The sequence below is a fragment of the Oncorhynchus keta genome, chromosome 28 (genome assembly GCF_023373465.1).
Source record: "Oncorhynchus keta strain PuntledgeMale-10-30-2019 chromosome 28, Oket_V2, whole genome shotgun sequence".
Lineage (NCBI taxonomy): Eukaryota > Metazoa > Chordata > Actinopteri > Salmoniformes > Salmonidae > Oncorhynchus > Oncorhynchus keta.
Window position 1 is genome coordinate 39,877,308 of NC_068448.1, and position 17,289 is coordinate 39,894,596.

Genomic DNA, 17,289 nt, shown 5'->3' on the forward strand with positions numbered 1-17,289 from the left:
TGAGGAAAGTACAAGGGCAACATCTAATAATGCTGTGCTCTTCTCTTCCATCTGTCTCTCTCTCTCTCTCTCTCTCTTTCTCTCTCATTCTCTCTCTCTCTCTCTCTCTGTCTCTGTCTCGCTCTCTCTCTCGCTCTCTCTCTCTCTCTCTCTCTCTCTCTCTCTCTCTCTCTCTCTCTCTCTCTCTCTCTCTCTCTCTCTCTCTCTCTCTCTCTCTGTGTCTCTCTCTCTCTGTGTCTCTCTCACTCTCTGTGTCTCTCTCACTCTGTCTCTCTCACTCTGTCTCTCTCACTCTCTCTCTCCCTCTCTCTTTCTCTCTCTCTCTCTCTCTCTCTCTCTCTCTCTCTCTCTCTCTCTCTCTCTCTCTCTCTCTCTCTCTCTCTCTCTCTCTCTCTCTCTCTCTCTCTCTCTCTCTCTCTCTCTCTCCATTTCTCCTCCTCAGATCTCTGGATCTCACCGGTCCCTTGTTTTTGGGCGGAGTGCCCAACACGCCAGATAATTTTCCGTTCCACACCCGAGAGTTTATCGGCTGTATGAAAGACCTCCACATCGACAACAGTCCTTTGGACCTGGCTGGATACATCGCTAACAACGGAACCCTACCCGGTCTGTATGGTTGTTCCACACTGTGAGGTCATTCCTAACATTCACCTCATTAAAGTGTCATCTTAGTCATGCCTTGCCAAAGTGAAAATGCTACTGAAGTGGAAATTAATAATAATAAGCTTGTTTAACGTGCTTTGGTCTTCTCCGGTTCTGATAGGCTGCAGTGCCAAGTCGCCCTTCTGTAAATCCAACCCGTGTCAGAATGGAGGAAGTTGCCGAGTGAGTTGGGAGACATTCTCGTGTGACTGCCCCCTAGGGTTTGGAGGGAAGGACTGCAGCCATGGTGAGAAACACACAGAAACGTATCGAGATTCCTTAAAAACATGCCACTTCGATGCAGCTATGACCGTAATTGACTTTTTCGTAGCAGGTTAGGAGAATTAACCTAGCAGGTTAGGAGAATTGACCTAGAAGGAAGGTTAGGAGAATTAACCTAGAAGGAAGGTTAGGAGAATTAACCTAGAAGGAAGGTTAGGAGAATTAACCTAGAAGGAAGGTTAGGAGAATTAACCTAGAAGGAAGGTTAGGAGAATTAACCTAGCAGGTTAGGAGAATTAACCTAGCAGGTTAGGAGAATTAACCTAGAAGGAAGCCATTCCAATGATTCCACTCCAGACGTCACCACAAGCCCGTCCTCCCCAATTGAGGTGCCACCAACCTCCTGTGATGAACACCTACAGTACACTCACACATCTCACTGACTCTAGTCCTTCTCCCCCCTAAAGTGATGCCCCACCCACATCGTTTCTTGGGAAACAGTGCCCTCTGGTGGGACCTGAAGAATGACGTGACCATCTCCACTCCCTGGTACCTGGGGCTGGTGTTTAGGACACGGGCCAGGGAGGGCACCCTGCTGCAGGCACAGGCCGGACAGTACACCAGCCTGGTCTTCCAGGTCTCTACACACCTGTGCTGCCTTACCTGCACTAGTTTATCTCTGTCTGTCTGTCTGTCTGTCTGTCTGTCTGTCTGTCTGTCTGCCAGCCTGCCTGCCTGCCTGTCTGTCTGTCTGCCCGTCTGTCCTTCCGTCTGTCCGTCCGTCTGTCCGCCTGTCCGTCTGTCCGTCCGTCTGTCTGCCTGTCTGTCCGTCTGCCCGTCCGTCTGCCTGTCCGTCAGTTTGTTGTAGTAATACCAACCTGCAGGGGGAACTCCAAACCATGCTATGTTAATACAGTGTGTGCATCTACATGTGGGTCACTCTGTGTATTCACCAATGTACCTGTGTTGCCGCGGCAGCTGGTGAGCGGTCAGCTGGTGTTCTCAGTGACCAAGGGGTCGACGCGGCCGGTGCGTCTGCGTCTGGACCAGGTGCAGGTGAGCGACGGGCGCTGGCACGACCTGCAGCTGGAGCTCCGAGACGTCCGCAGTGGGAGGGAGACGCGCTACGTGGCTACTGTCCGCCTCGACTTCGGCCTCTTCCAGGTGAGAGTCCCACATTGTCCCTACTCACTGCTCTGAAATCAGATTTAATGGGTGATGCTTCATTTGGGGGAGGGGTAAACTGATCCTGGGTCTGCGCCTAAGGGTGGCACAATAAGGCCCTATCGCTCTTTGCAGCGCAGACGTCTCAATGCAAATCTGAACCTCCAATCTGGCTATGCTCTGTCTGCCCACTGCTGGTATTAAAACCTGGGTTTTGTAAATATTGACTCCAATGTACCACCCCACACACACACTTTTTGTGCTCTTTTATGGGCTCTCCTGTGCTCGTCACTTGCCTTCTATCAAATAATTTAGTGTCTGTCACTCTTTCTGTCCCTGAACCTGTCCAGCCCTTTCTGTCTATTCTGTTCTTTTCTCTCACTTATTCAGTCTTTTCTCCCTCTCTTTCTCTAACTACATCTAGTTGTAAGCACTGACTGTCATTCTGAATAAGAGCGTCTGTAAACGGACTGACTGATCCCTCATCCCTCTCTCTCTCTCTCTCTCTCTCTCTCTCTCTCTTTATCTCTCTCCATCCCTCTCTCTCTCTCTCTATCTTTATCACTCTCTCTCTCTATCTCTCTCTCTCTCTCTCTCTCCCTCTCTATTTATCTCTCTCTCTTCCCTGTCTCCCAGGGCACAGTGATAGTGGGGAATGAGATCCATGGGCTGAAGGTGAAACACCTTCACGTGGGCGGAGTCCTGGGCTCGGGGGAGGTGCAGAATGGGATACGGGGCTGCGTCCAGGTATCTGAACCACTGTCCACAATTCTTCTTGGGACTCTTATAGACTTTTTGTGTTAGCATGTATGGTATAATGGTCCATGCTCTTACAAGATTCTGTTTGACACCCATTTTGTCTGTGTTGTCAGGGGGTTCGTTTGGGGGTACGACCGGACGCCCCGCTCCTGCCCCGCCCCTCCAAGGCTGTCAAAGTGGAGATGGGCTGTAGCGTCGGCAACCCCTGTGTCTCCTCCCCCTGCCCGCCCTACAGCCGCTGTAGTGATGATTGGGAACGCCACACCTGTCTCTGCGAGCCAGGTAAGATACTTCAAGAGGGAGTTTGTGAGCGAGAGTGTGCGTGTGTCTGTGTCTGTGCAGGCATTTGGCATTTGTGAAAGGACCTCATTTAATCCCCCTATCGGGAAATTGTACAAAACTACAAAGTGAGACGACTTAAAAGGGAAAGAACATTTGCTAGAAGGTGTGATGAAGAAAGAGCGGGAGGGGGTGGGAGAACAAGAGAGGGAGGGAGAGAGAGAGAGGAAGCAATGAGCGCCGTGGGGGGGTGAAGCTCAGAAATCCCTTCAGCGCCATCTAACACAAACGACCCCTCCCTGTTTGCGCAGTGTGGCAACAAAGAGATATAGTCAAACACAGTGCACACGCAAGTGGGTTTGTCGGAGATGGCTGAGACGGCGCTGCAGTGGATACGTACCGCAGCGATGGCTTTCATTAGCCAAATGAGCATTAAAGATCGAGACAGGCCAATGGGTGTCAGGGGGAGACAAATCAAAGTTTCATCATACCAGAGGTGCTCTGAATAATTCCCTCTCATCTTTGGCTGTGAGCCAGTGCGAAGGCTGTACGGTGGCACTGCAACGCCTGTTGAATTAGCTCAATGGTTCCGGCTCACACACCGGAGATCATTTACAGCACTGTTCACACGCTATGTACTATACAGACACACACACGCACACGCACGCACACACGCACGCACGCACGCACACACACACACAGGGCACTGACACAACGACATCTGCTGTCAGCGTGGTGCTGTGTGAGGCGGCTAGTGTGTGTGTGTGTGTGTGTGTGTGAATGTGTGTGTGTGTGTGAATGTGTGTGTGTGTGTTTTCCTGTTTACGTGTTACCATGCACAGGATAATTAGGCGCAATAAAAATGTGTTTCTTTCGACAGATTCAGTTGCATCGACCTAGAGCCACTGTGATGGCTAGGGGGTAAAAGCTACACCCCTCCGTAGTCAGAGAACACGTGAACCATTTCCCAAAATGCAGGCTTTAAGACTCCAGTAGCTTCCCGCCGCCAGGACAGTGTCATTGTAGTGCACTTTGTGTGCGACCAAGGCCAACGTCTCCGTCTTTTGTCCGTTTCTTGGTATCCTTACATGGTCGAGTTCAAGGACGTGGTGTAATAGGCGCAGGAGTCTTTGCCAGGGACTTCTTTTTGAAGAAACCTCTCACCTGGTTCTATGGGGAGATTCTTTTCCACTCTTCTATCTGGTGTACCAAAAACAAAATGGTGTCAGAAGAGCTCTATTGGGACGATGGCCGCTTAATATTGAGTTCCTTGATGCACTGATATCGTCAGAAATATCAGTGCCTAGAAAACAAACAGCGAAACACCATGGATATGGCTCTGTGGTTTTGCTGTTGGTTTCCTATAGGCTTCTATAGCGAGGGCTATGGTCTGGAAACGCTATGTCTGTTTTGTGTGAAAGCTGTTGTTGCGTGTAGTATCCATAAATGCACGAATGTCCAGAGCTTTCTGCCTGTTTTAGGCTTCAATGGTTATTTTCAAAGGACTGTTTTTTTTATTTATTAAGATGTGGGTGTGTTCTAGGTTTCTAACGCCTGTGTGCGTGTTCCCATGGTAATGACTGTGTGTGTGTGTGTGTGTGTGTGTGTGTGTGTGTGTGTGTGTGTGTGTGTGTGTGTGTGTGTGTGTGTGTGTGTGTGTGTGTGTGTGTGTGTGTGTGTGTGTGTGTGTGTGTGTGTGTGTGTGTGTTGTAGGTTTCTATGGTAAGGGCTGCAAAGACGCGTGCCAGCTGAACCCATGTGAGAACAATGCCCAGTGCCACAGGAAGCCCAGCTCATCCCACGGATACATCTGCGACTGTGGAGACAACCACTACGGACAGTATTGTCAGCACAGGTCAGTCGGTCAACCCTACATACAACTATAGATCAACCATGCTACAGCAACCATTCATCAACCATGGGGCAACTGTAGATCAACCCCAACGGCCGGTATTGTCAGCACAGGTCAGTGAGTCAACCTCACATCAACTATAAATCAACGAGCTATGAACGTAATATTATACACCTGTGACTTGTGGAGACGTTCGACGACTGAGGCCCGGCAGTATGACCGAACTCCAAATGTCTCTCTGTGCCTCTAATGTTCGCAACGGTACACCGCAGCAGTGCCTGTGGCTGAAGCAGGGTTGAGACCGTAGGGCAGCCGTGTTCGGCGGTGCTCTGCTCTGTCAAAGTGGCGTTTGTTGTCCGCCCCCCCACCACACACACACACACATATGCCCTAATCCACAGGAGAGGATAAGAGAAGACTTACGTTTATCTGTGATGATAAAACACAGTGTATATCTGTGACCCGGGCATCACCCCCCCCCACCCCCATGTGAAATCCCTCCCAGCTTTCGGGTGTCAGATCTTTCCTCTCCCCCATTCCCTTTGATCCAGGTACTGTGATGTGCTCTGGGATGAACACTGTGGCCTGTATAGCAGACTGAAAAGAACTGACACTTTTAAAGGTCTAATGCAGCTGTTTTGTCGCCATATCCAATATTAACAGTTTAAGTACCTCATTGTGACTGTTTTCAATTCAAATGGTTATTAAAAAGAAACCAAAATAGCTTATTTTAGCGAAGAGCAATTCCTCAAATAAGTATTTTGGTAGGACTGTCTGGGAGTGGCCTGAGTGGGGAGGGGAAACGGAAAACGGACTGTTATTGGCAGAGAGGTTAGGAACTCTCTTTCTTATTGGTCTATTGACTAATTTACCGCATGGTGATGTCACCAGACAGGCCAAAACTCCATCCGATCAAAACAGGCTGAAATTCCAGGCGGTCTTTTCAAACAGCTCTTTCACTGATATAAACGCAACATGCAGCAAGTTGAACTCTTCTACTGAGTTACAGTTCATACAAGGAAATCAGTCAATTGAAATGAATTCATTAGGTCCTAATTTATGGATTTCACATGACTGGGCAGGGGCGCAGCCATGGGCTCCCACCCACAGGCGAGCCAGGCCCAGCCGATCAGAAGGAGTTTTTCCCAACAAAAGGGCTTTATTACAGGCAGAAGTACTCCTCAGTTTCATCAGCTGTCCGGGTGGCTGGTCTCAGAAGATTCCGCAGTTGAAGAAGCCGGATGTGGAGGTCCTGGACATTTTAGAGTGGCCTTTTATTGTCCCCAGCACAAAGTGCACCTGTGTAATGAGCATGCTGTTTAATCAGCTCCTTGATATGCCACACCAGTCAGGTGGATGGATTATCTTGTCAAATGAGATATGCTCACTAACAGGGATGTAAACAAATTTGTGCACAACAGTTTTTGAGAAATAAGCTTTTTGTGCGAATGGAACATTTCTGGGATCTTTTATTTCAGCTCATGAAACCAACACTTTACATGTTGCGTTTATATTTTTGTTCAATATCTATACAAAACACAGGAAAATCATTTTTTTTTGACTGCATTGGGCCTTTAACATGTGTGCGTGTGTGTGTTTCACTGTGTGTTTGTGTGTTTTACTGTATGTGTGTTTGTGTGTGTGTGCGGTGTGTGTGTATAGGATTGACCACCAATGTCCACGTGGTTGGTGGGGCTCTCCAACATGTGGGCCCTGCCACTGTGACGCCAGCAAAGGATTGGACCCCGACTGCAACAAGACCAGCGGCCATTGCCACTGCAAGGTGACTTGCTCGCTGTGGCACACACACTCACTCATACCAGCAGTAACTTCTCTTACTGATAATCAACTCATATCGTAACCCCCCAGGCACTGATCCATGCTCTTACATACCCCGGCAGTCCTGTCATCGGCCTTACCTATTGTTTTTCTAATCAACTCTGGGCTGTAACCCCGGCCTAACCCGTAATCCCTGTTCGTGACCTTAATCTCTAATCCTTGATACTGATCCTAGCTCTAATCCCGACGATGTTGTCAAACAAGCACTATTTTAACAGGCCTCATCAGCAGCTTCCTCTTGTTAATCTGAACGCACCCCATTCGCCTTTAACACTCTTAACGCCGACAGACACCCCCTTCTCCATCATACCCCCTCCCCACAGCGAGGAGAGAAGCACGTGTCGTCGACGTTCAGTAGCACCCTGTCTTTAGCTGTAGCTTTCCATGTGTTTTTCTTCACATAAATTCAAGTGATGAATTGCTCTTTTACGCAACTGTACGCGCTTACGTGCTGGTATTCCGAAATGCTCGCCTGACAATATTTTTGTCTGTCTTTTTTTGTGTTTGTCTGTCCTCCGTCTCTGTCTGTCTCCCTCTTTCTCTCTTTTCTGTGTGTGTGTGTGTGTGTCCGTTTACACGCTCTTCACTCTCTTTTTTTCGTACAAATGTGTGTGTATGTTTGTGCGTTTCTGTGTTTGTCTGTCTGTGGTCTATGTAAATGTGTATGTAAATGAATATGTAAATATCTATGTAAATGTCTATGCCTGTATGTCTGTGACTTTGCTTTGTCTGTCCTTTGTGTCCATTTGGATGTGCTTGTCTTTGGTCTGAATGTGTGTGTCTGTGCGTATCTGTGACCTGTTTGTCTCTATCTCCGTCTGTGTGTGTCTATCTCTTTGTGTGTGTGTGTCTTTATGTGTATGTCTCTGTCTGTGTGTCGGTGTGTCTATCTGTCTGTGTGTGTGTCTGTCTGTCTCTTTGTGTATATATATATATATATAATATATATATGTGTGTATATATATATATAATATAATATAATATAATAATATATATATATGTGTGTCTGTGTGTCTGTCTCTCTGTGTGTCTATATCTGTGTGTGTGTGTCTGTCTCTCTGTGTATATATATCTGTGTGTGTGTCTGTATATATATCTGTGTCTCTCTGTGTATATATATCTGTGTGTGTGTCTGTCTCTCTGTGTGTCTATATCTGTGTGTGTGTGTCTGTCTCTCTGTGTATATATATCTGTGTGTGTGTCTGTCTCTCTGTGTATATATATCTGTGTGTGTGTGTCTGTCTCTCTGTGTGTATATATCTGTGTGTGTGTGTCTGTCTCTCTGTGTGTATATATATCTGTGTGTGTGTGTGTGTGTGTGTGTGTCAGGAGTTCCACTACCGCCCGCGAGGCAGTGACTCCTGCCTGCCGTGTGACTGCTACCCTGTGGGCTCCTTCTCCCGGTCATGTGACCCAGAGAGTGGCCAGTGCCCGTGTCGGGCTGGCGTGATTGGTCGACAGTGCAACATGTGCGACAACCCCTTTGCCGAGGTCACACAGACGGGCTGCGACGGTAAGACAGAGCGTTTCCTCTCCTCCTTTCCTGTGATCCTCTCTCTCTCTCTTCCTCCCATGTCTCCTCTCACATCTTCTCTGTGCTTCCTGGTTCTCGGATTCCCTTATTCCTCTCGATGATATTGAGTATACTAACACTCTGTTTCCCCCCCCCCTCCCCTCTCTCTCTGTGTTAGTCATTTATGACGGCTGTCCTAAGAGCATCACCCTGGGGATCTGGTGGCCCAGGACTAAGTTCAACCTGCCAGCAGCCGTACCTTGTCCTAAAGGATCTGTGGGTCAGTCCCTCAACCTTCTCCACATTCACTGTAGTTAACTGGATATCTGTAGATAGTATCATTCCTGAGTCTTCCAAAGAAGGAAAGAATGAAAGATGAGAGAGTGGGACACCCCATTCCTTTGAAAGCCAGTATAGTGTTTGAAAGTACCCCCCCCCCCCTCCCCCCACCCACTGTTGTTTTTTTAGTGTTGTGGATGTGTTATACAGGTATCAGTATGTACAGTCTCTGACTGTGTCTGTTCTCTCCAGGTGCTGCTGTCAGACACTGTGATGTGGAAAGGGGCTGGCTGGAGCCGGATCTCTACAACTGTACCTCTCCTCCCTTTGTGGAGCTCAATGCAGCGGTACAAATACTCTGCTACCCAATTGCTCATACTGATCGGAACTGTAAATGATGGAATGGTGTCTAATAAAGTGTGTGTATGTGTGTGTGTCTGTGTGACTGCATGTCTGTGTGTAGCTGGAGTCGGTGGAGCGGAACGAGACAGAGCTCAGCACCATTATCGAGAAGAAACTGGCCCACCAGCTCCGTGATGTCACTGAAGCCACATCCCGTCTCTATGGCAATGACATTCAGATTGCAGAGCGGCTACTGTCCCGCCTGTTGACCTTTGAGAGTCTGCAGACAGGCTTCGGCCTGACCGCCACCCAGGACGCTCACTTCAACGAGGTGAGGATTGCCCGGCAACGTGCCCGTAAAGCACGTCAGTCGAGTTTGGAAAATGTAGTTTTATTGGTCTGTCTGTCTCTGTGTGTGTGTTTTAGGATCTGAATCTGATCTAATCTCATATGATGTGTCTCCACCTCACCAACTGTGCAATTAACATGGTCTACTTCGTCTTTTTTCTCCCTTTACCTCAAACTCCCTCCCTCCCTCCCTCCCTCCCTCCCTCCCCCTCCCTCCCTCCCTCCCTCCCTCCCCCTCCCTCCCTCCCTCCCTCCCTCCCTCCCCCCCCTCCCCTCTCCTGCCGGCTCATGCTATTGTTCTGCTACCTGTCTCAATCTCACTTCTTCTCTCCCTCCCCTCTCCCCCCCCTGTCTCCAGAATCTTCTACGGGGCTGCAGTGCGGTGCTGGGTCCAGACAGTGCAGGGTTGTGGCGGGCCCAGAGCCAGGTCCAGGGAGGGGCAGGGGGGCTGGCTGACCTGCTGGAGCAGTATGCCCAGACGCTGGCCCAGAACATGAAGCTCACCTACCTGAACCCAGTGGCTCTGGTTGCCCCCAACATCGGTGAGTCACCGCCCCCAGGGAGCAACAGGCCGCTGTCTTTCTCTTTGTATGTGCTGTGCTCAGTACATTGTGTCAAGTAAGGTCTAACTCTCTGGATTGAGTGGTTGTTCCTTGTTTATTTGCAAGGTCAAGTAGTCAATCCATGCAAGGTCAAGTAGTCAATCCATGCAAGGTCAAGTAGTCAATCCATGCAAGGTCAAGTAGTCAATCCATGCCAGGTCAAGTAGGCCGCCTAGTCCATTTTCTGTGTAAAAAAGTAAGCGAAAACCCTGTGAACTGCAGTGTGTCTAGATCTAAGTTCTGGTTTTGGCAGGAACAACTAAGTATCCACAACAAGTGTAAAAACTGTACACTAATGACAGACGACTGACTTTGACTTGAATTATTGTTTGACATATTTTTGGCAATGTTGTGGGTAAACAGACAACGTTTTTCACACGTAGCTTCATCAGGTTTGTTTTGTTATGTTGTGTGGTGAAACCTGGACTCTCATGTGTGTGTGTGTGTGTGTGTGTGTGTGTGTGTGTGTGTGTGTGTGTGTGTGCGCGCGCGCGTGTGTTGCAGTGATGAACCTTGACCGCGTGGAGAACCACACTCACGTGCGCCGACGTTTCCTCGCTACCAAAGCCCTCTGTTCCGCGGCCAGGCTCTCTGGGACCCCCACACACACGTGGTGCTGCCCCCTGCTGCCCTGCTACCACAACGACACCAGTGTGAGTAGAACACGCACACACATGACTGTCGCTGAAATACACACACACACACAGACACGCACACACGCGCACACACACACACACACACACACACACACACACACACACACACACCTTATTGTCACTACTCTTATGCCTTATGCCTCTTCCAGTTTCCGCTTCACAGAACACAGCTCCTGCCCCCATCAGTATGTTGGCCAATCAGACAGGAGAATATGCTGTGGCCAGCCGTTCTGTTTCGCTGCCGGAGCCGCCCGTCACCATCGTCATCATGCTGATCTATCGCAGCCTTGGACCGGCACTCCCCCCCAAGTACCACACTGACAGACGAGGAGTCAGGTAATTCATAGTGTGTGTGTGTGTGTGTTTCTAAGCGTTTATTTATGGTTTCGTTTTAACTTCTTGAAGCACAGCATTGGAATCGTGCCACTGTGTTTGATGGACCACAAAACAACACTGTTTGGGCAATTATGTCCGTCCTACTAAATCAACCCCCCCCCCCCACAGACTCCCCAGACATCCGGTGATGAACTCTCCAGTGGTCAGTGTGTCTGTCTACAACAACCAGACGTTTGTCGGGGGTCCCCTGGACTCGCCCCTGCAGCTGGAGTTCCGTCTGCTGGAGACCACCAATCGTAGCAAGCCCCTGTGTGTCCAGTGGAACCACAGCAGCCCGTGAGTGGAGCTTTACATGACTTGAGTGGACTTGTGCTCTATGGGAAATAGATAGTGTCTCTTACTCTCCCCGTCTCTTCTCTTCATCCTGCCTTTCTCCCACCAGCCTCTCCTCTACCCCCTCTATCCGCTCTTCTTGCTCTCTCTCTCTCTCTCTGTCTCTCTCTCGCTCGCTCTCCCCCTCTTCCTCTCTCGCTCTCTCTCTGTCTCTCACCCTATTTTTTTTCTCTCTCTCTCTCTCCCTCTCTCTCTCTCTCTGTCTCTCACCCTATTTTTCACTCACCCCACTGCTCTCTCTTTCTCTCTCTCCCCACTGCTCTCTCTCTCTCTCTCTCTCTCTCTCTCTCTCTCTCTGTCTCTCACCCTCTCTCGCTCTCTCTCTCTCTCCCCTCTCTCGCTCTCTCGCTCGCTCTCCCTCTCTCCCTCCCTCTCTCGCTCTCTCTCTCTCTCTCTCTGTCTCTCACCCTCTCTCGCTCTCTGTCTCTCTCTCTCTCTCTGTCTCTCACCCACACCCCTCCCTATTTTTCACTCACCCCACTGCTCTCTCTCTCCAGGTTGGAGGCGGGAGGTTGCTGGACGGTGAGGGACTGCATCGTAGTATACAGGAACACATCCCACGTGCGTTGCCAGTGTCAGAGGCTGGGCACCTTCGGTGTCCTGATGGACAGCTCCCAGAGAGAACAGCTGGAAGGGGATCTGGAGTCCCTGGCCCTGGTCACCTACTCCTCTCTGTCGATGTCCATGCTGGCGCTGCTGCTCACCGTCCTGGTGCTGTCTTGCCTCAGGGGCCTCAAGTCCAACACCCGCTCCATCCACTCCAACATGGCCGCCGCCATGTTGCTCTCTGAGCTCGTCTTCCTGTTCGGCATCAACCAGACTGAGCAGCAGGTACGTGTGTGTGTGTGAGACAGAGAGAGAGAGAGATCATAATGTGTGTGTGTGTGTATGTGACAGAGATAGATCATAATGTTTGTGTGAGACAGAGAGAGAGAGAGAGAGAGTTCATTGTGTGTGTGTGTGTGTGTGTGTGTGTGTGTGTGTGTGTGTGTGTGTGTGTGTGTGTGTGTGTGTGTGTGTGTGTGTGTGTGTGTGTGTGTGTGTGTGTGTGTGTGTGTGTGTGTGTGTGTGTGTGTGTGTGTGTGTGTGTGTGTGTGTGTGTGTGTGTGTGTGAGTGTGCACCCAACCAAGACAGCACAGTATGTTTGGGTGCGTTCAACAAGCGTGTGTTCCAACTGTGTATTGTATGTATATTATGGGTCGGCAGGTAGCCTAGTGGTTAGAGCGTTGGGCCAGTAACCAAAAAGTTACTGGCCCAACGTCATTGTAAATAATTTGTTCTTAACTGACCTGCCTCGTTAAATAGAGATAAAATAAAAAAACAAAAATATTAACAGTATGTTAGATCCTTGTCTTCAATGAGCTTGAATATCCGCTTTACTACAGAATCAGCATCAATTCCATTCCAACCATGCTTGAAAGGTTATTCTGTTTGAGTGGGTTGACAAAATGAGCGTCTGGTTGCCAAGGCCTCTTTCTCTGCCTCTTTCTCTTCCTCTTTCTCTGCTTGTTTCTCTGCCTATTTCTCTGCTTGTTTCTCTGCCTCTTTCTCTGCTTGTTTCTCTGCCTCTTTCTCTGCTTGTTTCTCTGCCTCTTTCTCTGCTTGTTTCTCTGCCTCTTTCTCTGCTTGTTTCTCTGCCTCTTTCTCTGCTTGTTTCTCTGCCTATTTATCTGCTTGTTTCTCTGCTTGGTTCTCTGCCTCTTTCTCTGCTTGTTTCTCTGCTTGTTTCTCTGCTTGTTTCTCTGCTTGTTTCTCTGCCTATTTCTCTGCTTGTTTCTCTGCTTGTTTCTCTGCTTGTTTCTCTGCCTATTTATCTGCTTGTTTCTCTGCTTGGTTCTCTGCCTATTTATCTGCTTGTTTCTCTGCCTCTTTCTCTGCTTGTTTCTCTGCTTGTTTCTCTGCCTCTTTCTCTGCTTGTTTCTCTGCCTCTTTCTCTGCTTGTTTCTCTGCTTGTTTCTCTGCCTCTTTCTCTGCTTCTTTCTCTGCTTGTTTCTCTGCTTGTTTCTCTGCCTCTTTCTCTGCTTCTTTCTCTTCCTCTTTCTCTGCTTGTTTCTCTGCTTGTTTCTCTGCCTATTTCTCTGCTTGTTTCTCTGCTTGTTTCTCTGCTTGTTTCTCTGCCTATTTCTCTGCTTGTTTCTCTGCTTGTTTCTCTGCTTGTTTCTCTGCCTCTTTCTCTGCTTGTTTCTCTGCCTATTTCTCTGCTTGTTTCTCTGCTTGTTTCTCTGTTTGTTTCTCTGCTTGTTTCTCTGCCTCTTTCTCTGCTTGTTTCTCTGCTTCTTTCTCTGCTTGTTTCTCTGCTTGTTTCTCTGCTTGTTTCTCTGCTTGTTTCTCTGCTTGTTTCTCTGCCTCTTTCTCTGCTTGTTTCTCTGCCTCTTTCTCTGCTTCTTTCTCTGCCTCTTTCTCTGCTTCTTTCTCTGCTTCTTTCTCTGCTTGTTTCTCTGCCTCTTTCTCTGCTTCTTTCCCTGCTTGTTTCTCTGCTTGTTTCTCTGCTTCTTTCTCTGCCTCTTTCTCTGCCTCTTTCTCTGCTTGTTTCTCTGCTTCTTCCTCTGCTTGTTTCTCTGCTTGTTTCTCTGCCTCTTTCTCTGCTTCTTTCCCTTACTCTTTCTCTGCTTGTTTCTCTGCTTGTTTCTCTGCTTGTTTCTCTGCTTGTTTCTCTGCCTCTTTCTCTGCCTCTATCTCTGCTTCTTTCTCTGCCTCTTTCTCTGCCTCTTTCTCTGCTTCTTTCTCTGCTTGTTTCTCTGCTTGTTTCTCTGCTTGTTTCTCTGCTTGTTTCTCTGCTTGTTTCTCTGCCTCTTTCTCTGCTTGTTTCTCTGGTTGTTTCTCTGCCTCTTTCTCTGCTTGTTTCTCTGCTTGTTTCTCTGCTTGTTTCTCTGCTTGTTTCTCTGCTTGTTTCTCTGCCTCTTTCTCTGCTTGTTTCTCTGGTTGTTTCTCTGCCTCTTTCTCTGCTTGTTTCTCTGCTTGTTTCTCTGCTTGTTTCTCTGCTTGTTTCTCTGCTTGTTTCTCTGCTTGTTTCTCTGCTTGTTTCTCTGCTTGTTTCTCTGCCTCTTTCTCTGCTTGTTTCTCTGGTTGTTTCTCTGCCTCTTTCTCTGCTTGTTTCTCTGCTTGTTTCTCTGCTTGTTTCTCTGCTTTTTTCTCTGCATCTTTCTCTGCTTGTTTCTCTGCTTGTTTCTCTGCCTCTTTCTCTGCTTGTTTCTCTGCCTCTTTCTCTGCTTGTTTCTCTGCTTCTTTCTCTGCTTGTTTCTCTGCTTCTTTCTCTGCCTCTTTCTCTGCTTGTTTCTCTGCCTCTTTCTCTGCTTGTTTCTCTGCTTCTTTTTCTGCCTCTTTCTCTGCTTGTTTCTCTGCCTCATTCTCTGCCTCTTTCTCTGCTTGTTTCTCTGGTTGTTTTTCTGCTTCTTTCTCTGCTTGTTTCTCTGCCTCATTCTCTGCCTCTTTCTCTGCTTGTTTCTCTGGTTGTTTTTCTGCTTCTTTCTCTGCTTGTTTCTCTTCCTCTTTCTCTGCTTGTTTCTCTGCTTGTTTCTCTGCATCTTTCTCTGCTTCTTTCTCTGCCTCTTTCTCTGCTTGTTTCTCTGCCTCTTTCTCTGCTTGTTTCTCTGCTTCTTTCTCTGGTTGTTTCTCTGCTTGTTTCCCTTACTCTTTCTCTGCTTGTTTCTCTGCTTCTTTCTCTGGTTGTTTCTCTGCTTCTTTCCCTTACTCTTTCTCTGCTTGTTTCTCTGCTTGTTTCTCTGCCTCATTCTCTGCCTCTTTCTCTGCTTGTTTCTCTGGTTGTTTTTCTGCCTCATTCTCTGCCTCTTGCTCTGCTTGTTTCTCTGCCTCTTTCTCTGCTTGTTTCTCTGCCTCTTTCTCTGCTTGTTTCTCTGCTTGTTTCTCTGCCTCATTCTCTGCCTCTTTCTCTGCCTCTTTCTCTGCTTGTTTCTCTGGTTGTTTTTCTGCCTCATTCTCTGCCTCTTGCTCTGCTTGTTTCTCTGCCTCTTTCTCTGCTTGTTTCTCTGCCTCTTTCTCTGCTTGTTTCTCTGCTTGTTTCTCTGCCTCATTCTCTGCCTCTTTCTCTGCTTGTTTCTCTGCTTGTTTCTCTGCCTCATTCTCTGCCTCTTTCTCTGCTTGTTTCTCTGCTTGTTTCTCTGCCTCATTCTCTGCCTCTTTCTCTGCTTGTTTCTCTGGTTGTTTTTCTGCTTCTTTCTCTGCTTGTTTCTCTTCCTCTTTCTCTGCTTGTTTCTCTGCTTGTTTCTCTGCATCTTTCTCTGCCTCTTTCTCTGCTTCTTTCTCTGCCTCTTTCTCTGCTTGCTTCTCTGCTTGTTTCTCTGCCTCTTTCTCTGTTTGTTTCTCTGGTTGTTTCTCTGCTTGTTTCTCTGCATCTTTCTCTGCCTCTTTCTCTGTTTCTCTGCTTGTTTCTCTGCATCTTTCTCTGCCTCTTTCTCTGCTTCTTTCTCTGCCTCTTTCTCTGCTTGTTTCTCTGCCTCTTTCTCTGCTTGTTTCTCTGCTTCTTTCTCTGGTTGTTTCTCTGCCTCTTTCTCTGCTTCTTTCCCTTACTCTTTCTCTGCTTGTTTCTCTGCTTGTTTCTCTGCCTCATTCTCTGCCTCTTTCTCTGCTTGTTTCTCTGGTTGTTTTTCTGCTTGTTTCTCTGCTTCTTTCTCTGCCTCTTTCTCTGCTTGTTTCTCTGCTTGTTTCTCTGGTTGTTTCTCTGCTTGTTTCTCTGGTTGTTTCTCTGCTTCTTTCTCTGCTTGTTTCTCTGCCTCTTTCTCTGCCTCTTTCTCTGCTTGTTTCTCTGCTTCTTTCTCTGCCTCTTTCTCTGCCTCTTTCTCTGCTTGTCTCTCTGCTTGTTTCTCTGCTTCTTTCTCTGCTTGTTTCTCTGTGACTCTTAGCTCTTTAGAAATGTACACTCGGATGCTTCCAGTATAACAGCAGATAGAGTGTTGTATATGTTCTAACTGGTCTGAACGCCAAAGGGCAAGTTGGCGCTGACCTCAGCTAGCACACCCACAGCAATACCTCTTAAGGTTTGTATATGCACGCATGTATCCCTACACGTGGCTCTGACTGACCTCTCTGTTAGTTCCTGTGTACGGTGGTGGCCATCCTGCTGCACTATTTCTTCATGGCCACGTTTGCCTGGCTGTTTGTGGAGGGGCTCCACGTCTACCGCGTGCAGACAGAGGCTCGCAACATCAACTACGGAGCCATGAGGTTCTACTATGCCATCGGGTGGGGTGTGCCTGCCATCATCACAGGTACACACACACACACACACGTAGAATACACACACACACAAACACACACATGCATATGCACAGACACAGACACGCGTACAATACGCACGCATACACACACACATGCATACGCACAGACACACACACACGCAGACTCACGTCTTAGGATGACAGGCTAGATATGACAGAATAGATTTGACTGATTTGATTTGACTGATAAAAACAGCCACAGTGATGCACATTACATCTAGCACTAACTCACACACACACATGCACACACGCACACACACACATACAGACAAACACACAGACACAGACACACACACACACACACACACACACACACACACACACACACACACACACACACACACACACACACACACACACACACACACACACACACACACACACACACACACACACACACACACACACACACACACACACACACACACACACAGTGCTACCTCATCTTGCTCTCTCTGTGTTCAGGTTTGGCGGTAGGGCTGGACCCTGAGGGCTATGGGAACCCAGACTTTTGCTGGATCTCCATCTACGACAAACTCATCTGGAGCTTCGCTGGACCCATCGCCATCGTACTCCTGGTATTGTCAGCCACTTTGTTCGTGCCGGTTCCCTGTGTTCGCCTGTGTCTCTCTGCAGTCTCTCGTCACATGTAGGTCTGCCTCATTGCTGTCTCTTTGTTACAGATAAACGGTGGGATGTTTCTGATTGTGGCGCGCATGTCCTGCAACCCCTCCCAGAAAGAGACCAAGAAACTACCTGTCATGTGAGTGGCCCGGAGAGGTTGGACCGGCGACATAATAGGCCGGGCTCTGCTGATGACGAGGAATA

General features: G+C 48.3%; 1 protein-coding gene across 1 annotated transcript in view; it reads left to right on the forward strand.

The window, feature by feature from the left end:
* Window positions 1–17,289, forward strand: part of LOC118361110 (cadherin EGF LAG seven-pass G-type receptor 3-like) — a 49,532-nt gene that overhangs the window by 22,615 nt on the left and 9,628 nt on the right. Inside the window, 21 exon segments of the mRNA XM_052483058.1 lie at window positions 443–606; window positions 764–889; window positions 1,332–1,501; window positions 1,843–2,028; window positions 2,665–2,775; window positions 2,901–3,069; window positions 4,780–4,921; window positions 6,581–6,701; window positions 8,087–8,270; window positions 8,449–8,550; window positions 8,802–8,896; window positions 9,013–9,222; window positions 9,598–9,781; window positions 10,346–10,384; window positions 10,387–10,494; window positions 10,668–10,833; window positions 11,002–11,169; window positions 11,724–12,057; window positions 16,278–16,452; window positions 16,927–17,039; window positions 17,145–17,224. Coding sequence (XP_052339018.1) covers window positions 443–606; window positions 764–889; window positions 1,332–1,501; window positions 1,843–2,028; window positions 2,665–2,775; window positions 2,901–3,069; window positions 4,780–4,921; window positions 6,581–6,701; window positions 8,087–8,270; window positions 8,449–8,550; window positions 8,802–8,896; window positions 9,013–9,222; window positions 9,598–9,781; window positions 10,346–10,384; window positions 10,387–10,494; window positions 10,668–10,833; window positions 11,002–11,169; window positions 11,724–12,057; window positions 16,278–16,452; window positions 16,927–17,039; window positions 17,145–17,224 — 3,147 coding nt within the window.